Below are 10,016 nucleotides of genomic sequence, written 5' to 3' on the forward strand. Positions count from 1 at the left end.
AGTTTGCACTAAAATTTTGCGGGAAAATTTACAGCACTCAAAAGGTTAAACGGCCATCATCAAGAGATCAATTTAGCTAGACTGAAGAATACTTGGCTCATACTCTGCTTTGTTTGTATTTATTCATTATTGAAAGCACCCACAGACAAGAACCAATGCAGTGTTCTCCGCAATTTGGAAAAAAGAGGGTTGACCAATTTACGTAAACCCACATAACTTACGTTTTTCTTTGTTGTGAAAATGTAACTTTTTTGTGGTTATTACAACGTAAAATAGATTGCTCACATAACAGGTGGTCCACCACTGAGATCTCTTTGTTGGGAACCCTGCTAATTTCTGACATGTGGAGGATGTGGCCAACTGTCCTTCAGGTGAGCCCAGCCAGGTAATAAAAACAATCTTTACCAAAGACAGTGCGTTACTAGTATTTATTTCCATGGCAATAAAACTTATATCACATTGTACTTGACCCTTGAAACTATCCAATCCGATTAAAATCAGATGTAGAGATAGCATATGCCTTCCTACCAATAGCTTGGAAGAATAACAAAGAACAGGCAGAGGACAAGTAACTATCTCTATTTCTGATCTTAATATAATTAGTTTGATGACTACATACTACACTTTCACAAATTCCCTTTGGTTCATTGCCTATCAATGGTCTTGAATATGGATGCTTAGTTTTGGAACTACACTTGCAATAAACTGTTCTTAAGTTGAATGGTATATTTTTAGAAAGAAAGCAAGTAGCATATGATTGCATATTGAGATTTGCTATACTTGCATCAACCACTGTACGGCATGCAGTTAAGATCACAAAGATAAGCTGCCGCATACCGCCAAATAGTAGCTGAGAAGCAGAGTTTTGTCAGTGTAATGACTGCAGCTGCGCAGTACTGGGCTGGAAATGAGAACGTATCTCATGAGGGCATTCCACAAGCAGTATCTCATGAGGGCATTCCACAAGCAGTAATCGGTGATGACATATGGAAGTGATGAATGGTGTAAAGGGACACTCAACATACTTTTCAGAAATGGAAGACATTTTAGCCAATTTCTGTTTATAACTGTTGTTTGGAAAGCTATAAAAATGAGCAAATTGCACCTAGAGTTCCAAAATTTTGTGTAGTCATCTTTCTGAGTATATTTCTTGCGCGGTTTTGGTTGATAATACACTCTGAACAATCCCTTAAAAGGTCTATATGGAAAGCTAATTTCTGTACACTTTGCATGTAAGTATATAAACATTCAGAAGCGAAAGAGAGAAATTTTTATTTGAAAAAGCATTAAAGTATATGTGCATGTCTTTTCACACTGGACAAAGTAAGATAATAACAGTGCAGGGAAGTAAGATGACAACTATTGTGTTACTGGTAAAAGTAGACAGATCAATCATAGGAGTAGAGGCACTCCTGCCCTTGAGAGGATGTGTGGGGTAGAGCGCCCTCATGAGGCGGATCTTCAAGTCTTAGGTAAGAGGTCATAATTGGCATGAAACAAACATAATAACATCCAAAATTTAGCAGTATAAAGAAAGTCCTCAGCACAGGCAGTTTAATGTGCAAAAAAAAGAGGTTGGAAAGCATATTACTTTTTTGCGAAATTGTCATAATTAAAAGTCGCATGATTTGAAGAAATATACGATTTGGAAACTTGAAATGACAGGGTGCAGCTGGTACTCAAGTAGTTCACTTTACTACCTAGAGAATTAAACATCAATGGCACAGCTATGGAAGCCACCACAGTTAGCACATTCCAAGGAATGGCTATAACACTCTACAGAAAGGTGTTCTACACCACTGCCACAGGTAATTTGGCTCGACACCGGTGCATGAATGATGTCAGCACTCAGAGGTCATATCAGGTCAGGTCAGTTCGGTTCAATGATATTGATTAGTATTCAAGTATATCCTTTTTCCTGCCTTAGGTCATCTGTCACCACTATGAACCCAGACCCTCCTTATTTTGGCTGTACTAGGATCAAAGGAATGAGAACTTTCATAAAACCAAACCATTACAGCTTTCACAAAAAAACATTTTGATTCGGCAACATTAGAAAAAACAAATCTTGTCAAAGCATCACGCGTACTTTGTGAAACATCAATTTGCTGCATTATTCTTTAATTTCATCAACGAGCACAGTAATCATGTATGTTGAATGATCATACCCTCTCAGTCTTGCTTCTTTTTGAAAGTGGGTTAAAAATCACCTGATTTTGTGGCAAGATGTGGCAATCCTGTGTTAAGCCTTACCTCATGGGCCACCTCTGATTAGAGAGGATACAGTTGCGTGAGTACACTTGTACTTTGCATGAATATAGTACTGTGGCACTGCTGCGTGTATGTAGTACACATGCACTGCTGCAGAAATATAGAACACTAATACTGTTTGCATGAATACAGTACAAACAGGCACTGTAATGTTTCATTAAAATTGGCGAGTGAGGTGGATGTAACCACATTTCCCAGAATGCACCATTGACATGATCTTGAAGTGTTTTCCAAATTGCAGGGAGTTCATGACCCCAGTGTAACAGTGTTGTCTTTCTTTCTAACCACGTCCACATCTCTTGACATGTGATTGGTTTATCTTAGGATTTTCTTGTTTTGTCATCATATCGGTTATCTATTATCGGATCTGCGTCTATGATCAGATCTGCGTCTGTCATCAGATCTGTGTCTATCATCAGATCTGTGTCTGTCGTCTGATCTGTGTCTATCGTCAGATCTGTGTCTATCATCTGATCTGTGTCTATCGTCAGATCTGTGTCTATCGTCAGATCTGTGTCCATCATCTGATCTGTGTCTATCATCAGATCTGAGTCTGTCGTCATATCTGTGTTTATCGTCAGATTGGTGTCTATCATATCTCTGTCTGTCATCTGATCTGTTTCTTTGATCTGATCTGTGTCTATCATCAAATCTGTGTCCATCATCTGATCTGCGTCGATCATTAGATCTTCTGTCTCTATCATCAGATCTGCTGCTATCCTCCAAATGGTGTCTATCCCGTCTACGGTTTTCATCTGATCTACGTCTGTCATGTGATCTATTTCCTGTATCTGATCTGTTCCTATCATCTGATCTGCTTCTATCACTAGTTATGTATCTGTCATGTGACCTGTACTCCTCATCACTGCTGTCTCCATCACCAGTGCTGTATCTATCATCACTGCTGTGACGCTGTCCTCTTCTTTCAATATCTTTCATCTTCCCATCATCAAAATCTGTTTTTTGTTTTTTCACTTTCAGTTTTTCATCACTTCTTCTATCTGATTCATCCGTTGTTCTTTTTGATTTCTTTTTCTTCTTTTTTTCCGGTTCTGATTCCGAGTCACTAGAGCTTGACTCCTGTCTTTCTTTATGTTTCTTCTTCTTCTTCTTCTTGTGTTTCTTCTCCTGTGAAGTTAACATGACATGAAAACATGATGGAATGAAGATACGGGTGTCCAGGTACTTTTGCTGTTTTGGCCTGCATTTAGCTGATCTGGTTACAAGCTTTAAAAAGTTGAGATGGCTGGCTGACCAATCTCCTTTAGAACTTGCAAAACACTGTGACATGCGTCAACACTATTCTTCACAAACCAAAAATGCAATGAGAGACTATCTAAAGTCTGCAGCATGAGAGAGCTACCATGAAATCATGTAAATTCACACTTTTGTATGACTGTGTCAACCGGGCAGTATGCCAAGAAAATTTTACTCAAGTCTGAGGCTGTTTCACTCAAGTTCTGACTGTACAAGAATAAGATCAGGAACAAATTTTATGTTTCAAAGTCTTTCAGTAGCAAAAAATTAAAACACAACAGAAATTAGGATACCAGTATAATGATAGCATTCAACATGTTGTAGAACATTGTTTTAATTATTTTACCGTGTGTTTCTTTTTGTGTTTTTCTTTGTCAGGTGAAGTCTGTTGATGTGTAAGTCCCATCAGAAAGCTGTCATCTTCCGGTAGCAGTTCATAACTTTTCCCATCAGGAGACTTGAAACAGTCTTGTGCCAAGTGTCCTTGCCAAGAAAAAAATTATTTTACAGTCAGTGCCATTATTCTTCGGTGGGGCAAGTTGGTAATTACCTACCAATTTAGCTAGGGATATTGCAATATACCAAGGGAACTTCCTAAGCCAAACTCTGTTTTCCTATCTGGAGCGGCAAGATGAGATCTAAACAAACACAGCGGGTAATGAGATTTTACAGCCAGCAATGGGGATCTGATAACTGGGATAAACCATTTTCAAGTAGGTTTGTTAAAAGGGGACTGGATTGGGGAATGAAAACTGCAAGGAATAAAACACAATCTTAAGAGATCATATCGTGCCTTTCTTCTTTTTGATAAATATTACACATAACTAGGTTTGAAAAAGCTGTATGAAGTAACATAATTACAGAACATGGTATTTTGTGAAAAGTTTGAGATCACCCCATGTCTTTCAAAAGCCGGTCTTTACTGTGTGGTTCACAGGAGTCTAATTCAAAAGCACTCAGCGACTCATAAAAGTCAACTTTACAGTCTGCCTTGAAAGCTCCATCGAAATTTTAGACAAGATGACAAAATTGTACAAAGCTACATGAAGTTGACACTATGATAAATATCGCTCAGAGAATAAATACACCACAGATGGCACTTCAGCATGTCATAGCCCATCTCATTCTCAGTACCATTGCCCAAAACATCCTGGAAGGCCACAATCAAAAAGTTTGACATGACCTGCACAACTAGTTGCTTAATTTTTTGTGGGTGAAGAAACCTATGATAGCAGCCAGTAAAATATTGACAAAATACTTTTTTTAGAATATTTGTACTGTAAAAGACCAGCGGGCAATCAGAACAGTGTTCAACATAATACACAATGAACTGAGCCACACATACAAAATCACTACCAAAGTTCCTTCTGACCAGCTAAATTACTGAAACATAAAGCGGACAGTGGGGTACATTTTGGTTCATCCTGGTATCAGATCACCATTGGTGGCTGTAAAATTTGTTACCCGCTGTGTTTGTTTAGATTTCATCTTGCTGCTCCAGATAGGAAAACAGAGTTTGGCTTAGGAAGTTCCCTTGGTATATTGCAATATCCCTAGCTAAATTGGTAGGTAATTACCAACTTGCCCCACCGAAGAATAATGGCACTAACTGTAAAATAACTGATGCCCAATTAAAGTAATTATTGGTCAATTTCGTGACTTGTGACCTAGAGAACAGTTACCATTGTCATAGTAACCATTGCTATGGGAACAACACTAGATCCTACCACTGAAACATCACTTCAGTCATAACATTACATCATCTACCTTCTGATAAGTTTTCACTTCTCTGATTGTGTCAATTAATGTCATTGTACTTGCTAGATATTAAACTACAATCTGGTCACATTGATTCATTGAAATGATGACAGACCTGTGTTATGAATTCAAACTCTGAATGATATCTGATAATAATTACCTCTGCATCCACACTTCTTACACACTGTATTAAATACGGCACCGAGTTCAATCTTTTCAGGAATGTAAGTCTTTCCTTGTTTTCTCCTCTTTTCATCTTGCCTTGAAGGATAAAAGAACACACTTATTAATCTGTTCATCCCCTGATTTCCTGTACACAAGTCCATACTAACCATTGATAACAATAACTTCGGAACAAGTCATTGGGGTGGGGGGGGGGGGGGGGGGGGGGGGGGGGTGGGGGGGGGGGGGGGGGGGGTGGGGGGGGGTGAAAGGTTAATATTGTGAAAGAATTAACCTTTCAAGCCTCATGCCTTGGTACATCCTATTCACAGGCAAATGGGATGAAGGGGTTTAGCCCGTTCATCCCTAATTCCCTGTGAATAATCCTACACTCACCATTGACAACAATGGGTTTGGCCAAAACCATGCTGATGAAAGGGTAAAAAGATACATAATTGAAAAGAGTGCAGTGCAAGCCCTCCTTCACCACACATAGACGACTGTCAAATGTTCTTTTGTGTGCTTATTTCCTCATTATTTCTCTTCTGTGTATCCTAGGATTCCTTGTCTACTTTTCAAATCACCCTTCAGCGGCACTGACTTGTCTTTATAGCTACTGTGTGAGTGTTATCAAAAACACTGAAACAAATGTACATGTTATTTAGTGGTGAATGCCACCCATGAAAGACATATACCACTCTTTACCAGCTACTGTGACAAAACTGAGGGAAAATGACTGTAAGAATTAAAATCTCAGCATTGAATTTTATACCAACACTCATATTTTTTGCAATATTGCGATCAAAAATTTAATTCAGTTAATCTGAAGTCTCACTTACCACTACCATGTTCTCAAAGACATGGGGGCACTTTCCGATGGTGAAGCTTCTGTCAAAATTCCACCAATCAAATGTAAAATGCCATATTCCCTAACCATCTTACAAAATCTTCATGACTGACATTTTAAATTGTCTTAATTAAAGTGGGTTTGATAAAAATACTGATTTCTACTCACACTGCACATAAAAAATCTAAACAATTTTGAATAAACGCATCTAATTGTGAATTTTACTTTGTGCCTGATCAAAGATTGCATGAATATACTGGTAAAAACAGAGCAATAAATATGACTAGTGTTTGTAAATACAAAATGGCAACTAATGACCTACGTGTAAATCGAGGGAATGGATTTTATCAGTTCGAACCTTGAAAATGGTACATACATCAACCATGACTATGGAAAAAGCTATGGCTACTTTACATCAACAGTAGCCATGGAAACAGTTACTTACATCAGATGTACGTGGTTGGGATCCAAATCTTTGCCAGTGTCTTGGTTCACATATTTCATTGACAGGGATATCTTCTGTTCATCTTCTTCCTGTAAACAACAGATAATCATGGAATGTTTGATATTTGTTGGTATAAAACTTCAAAACTAATCTATTGAAATTAGTCAAAAAGAAAAACACTACATCATACATGTGACAGATAAACAGCTTGAGTGCGTTTGTTAATTGGTACAGTGGCTCTGCTTTGACTGTTTTGAATATCATTACAGAAGAATTTCAGTTCTCTTCAGATTTTCTCTAAAAGAGCATTAAACTGATTTTTGCACGATATCAAATGTGCACGATTCATGTTAGAAAACCTTTACAAACTGGACAAATTTTGTGGACCTTTGGTACTACAGCTGGTGGGTTCTGCAAACGTTGGGCCCTTTCTGCTGTACAACTTCAGTCACCAAAGCACAGTCCCTCAACCAGTGGAGAGACTGATCTAAGCCACGTCTAGCCTCCAAAGCTTTTTCCTGTATGACTTACCCCAAGTGATATCACTTTGCAGTAAACTTTGTCCTTGACCTCTAACACTTCAGATACTTCATTCACTCGGCTGCTTGAAATCTGAGTCTTGTGAATCAAACCTGGGAATATGATACAAATGCAAGGTTTTTGTCTACAGTAAGTGTAATAACAAATCATACAAAAGGCAGATTTTCGTCATATTTTCGTATTCAGATTAAATCGGTGGAAATAGTGGATTAATCAGTCTACCGCTTGTTTTCTTTATTAATTTATTTATTTATTTAATTTACAATTGTATTTATAAAACAACAGCCTTCATTCTTGCAATATGAATTATTAAGGCGAACATATGCAAAACAAAGGCTCTGCAGTTCGTGAGCAAGGAAGAATATAAATTATTGGCCTACAAAAATGTATATGAACAGTGAGCAAATAATATTCCAGGTTTGACTAAATACACTGAATCTCAATACACGATAAATTTCATCTAAATTTCTATCTCACCAATGCAGGCCCAAAATCATGGTCACTGTAGACTGAAACAAATTAAAATCTAGCATTGAGAAAAGTACAAACCATTTTTTCGGCAGTTTGGTATTTTCACAAAGGCTCCGTAGTTCTGAATTGAGGCAATCTGAAAGCAAGTGGAGGGACTGTGGTTAGCTAGGGCATGGGGGCAAGCTTCCTGCCTCCATGGCCAGGGCAACATTTAGGTAGAGTGCGTCTCAGGAACAGAAATTCAGACTATCAAACATTTACAATACTTTTTTGGTCTACCTCACTTTTTGGATCTCATTTTGAAACATGGTGTAAATGAAGTTTTCATTGGCGTAAACGTTGAGAAAATCAAAAACTTCATTTTTTCCCATTGAGTTACCACAGTGACGGCGGCCATTTTGAATTTCAAATGCCGGTAAACATTAGGTTATTTGTTTCTGTGGTACTGATTTTCCGTGGCCCTGCCGCTGATTTTGTTCTTGATTTTGAAAGAGAATAGCTTAAAGTTTCCCTACGATAATTTTGAGTATAAGTTTTAAGTCTATCAATTTCGAGGCGTGAACTACCTAAGTTAAAGTCAAACTATCTTTCGTAAAGTTTTTTGCAAATACAGACCATCATCTTGAATCATAGGCAGTCTACACTTGAATTATTGACTATATGGCTTGTAGTGTAGTGGTGTATGGAAAAATTGCTCGTCATGGGAACCTGTTATAAGTGGTTCGCCTCAAGGATCAGTTTTGGGTCCATTTTTTTTTTAATCATCTTTCTCCCAAGATTTTATCAACGACATTGATCTAAATATGCAAGCTACGGTTAAGAAATTTGCCATGACACTGAAGTCTACAGGAAACTCTAAGATCCTGATTCCAATAGTGATCATGCCTTCTTACAGTGTGACTTGGATCAGCTCGCTAGTTGGACTGACAAGTGGCTAATGAAATTTATGAAAACAAATGTAAAATACTTCACATTGGACCAAAAAACCCCAAATGGTAGTATACTATGAACAGAACAGTGCTTACTGAAGTGGAAGAGAAAAAGGACGTGGGAGTAATTGTACACCATAGTTTGAAACCAAGTCATCAGTGCTCGTCAGCAATCAAGAAAGCAAACAGAATTATACATAGGACATTTCACTATCATTCATCGGACATTATCCTTCGGCTGTACAAGCAGTTTGTCAGATCTCATCTTGAATATGCATCTCAGGCTTGGTCACCATGGTTTCAAAAAGACATTATTGCACTAGAGAAGGCCCAGGGGAGAGTTACTAAAAATCATTGAGGAATGTAAAGGCAAATCATATTCCAACAGACTAGCAATACTGGAGCTTACTACCTTGGAAACACGCAGAGTTACAGGAGATATTCTGCAAGTATACAAAATTCAATATGCCATTGACAGCTGCTCTGTGAATTTACACAAATGAATTTATAAAGCTACTAGAGGTCACAGCCCAAGTTACAGATAACAGCCAGACTTGACATTCGTATATATTCATTTCCACTTCGTGTCGCCAATGAATGGAATACTTTGCCTGATGAAGTCATTTTATCCAAAGATGTAAACACCTTCAAGCGGTATAGACATACACTTCCGTGTACCTGCTCAAGACTGATGGGATAGTTCCCTAACTGGACTGAACGAACTGAACTGAACTGAACTGAACTGAACTAGTCTTCATCTCCAGCATTACGGTCGCTCCACAAATGTGTATTAACGGGCATGAATCTACATTTTCCCTTTCGCAAAGAAACTCCTGATAGGTACCGATCCCAGACTCCGTCATTGAGGAGGCTTGACTTGGAACATTGGTCAGCTGGCTGCAATGGACTGAAATTTATTTTGAAATTTTCATGAAATTATTAAATTAATTGAGTGAACTTTTAGAGCATTTGCACAAAGACGGATAAATTACATTAACATGAATAAGTACCGTCCATTAAAGTTCCCACTGGACTGCTGTATTTTACTGTAAACCAAGTGCTACCAATACTTAGAAATTCCCTGGCATTCGGTTTCGTACAGTGTTGAAATTTTGTATGTGGCCCCATCATACCCAATCTCGATAACGTATGCATCTCTCACCTCTCCCAAAAATATACCATGCAACTCAGGTAAAGCGTCACGTTCCAACCGTTGCCTACTACTTTCAGTCATGATAGTGAGCTAGATGCAGCACGATTGACACATTGCAGTCAGCACGAAGACTATTAACAGCACACACTGCAACAGTAACTGTCGAGCTGTCCACGGAACACG

At 38.2% G+C, this 10,016-nt stretch overlaps 1 protein-coding gene across 1 annotated transcript; it reads right to left on the reverse strand.

The window, feature by feature from the left end:
* Positions 1-1,251: 1,251 nt before the first annotated feature.
* Positions 1,252-10,006, reverse strand: LOC139140752 (zinc finger CCHC domain-containing protein 17-like). The gene is made up of 7 exons (XM_070710148.1): positions 9,843-10,006; positions 7,830-7,887; positions 7,272-7,372; positions 6,741-6,829; positions 5,447-5,547; positions 3,875-4,011; positions 1,252-3,399 (listed from the first exon to the last, which is right to left on the reverse strand). Exons 1-7 carry the CDS (start codon positions 9,912-9,914, stop codon positions 2,623-2,625), a joined length of 1,335 nt encoding a protein of 444 aa, XP_070566249.1. The 5' UTR covers positions 9,915-10,006; the 3' UTR covers positions 1,252-2,622.
* Between the last annotated feature and the right edge of the window lie 10 nt (positions 10,007-10,016).

Source organism: Ptychodera flava, chromosome 9 (genome assembly GCF_041260155.1).
Source record: "Ptychodera flava strain L36383 chromosome 9, AS_Pfla_20210202, whole genome shotgun sequence".
NCBI classification, from domain to species: domain Eukaryota; kingdom Metazoa; phylum Hemichordata; class Enteropneusta; family Ptychoderidae; genus Ptychodera; species Ptychodera flava.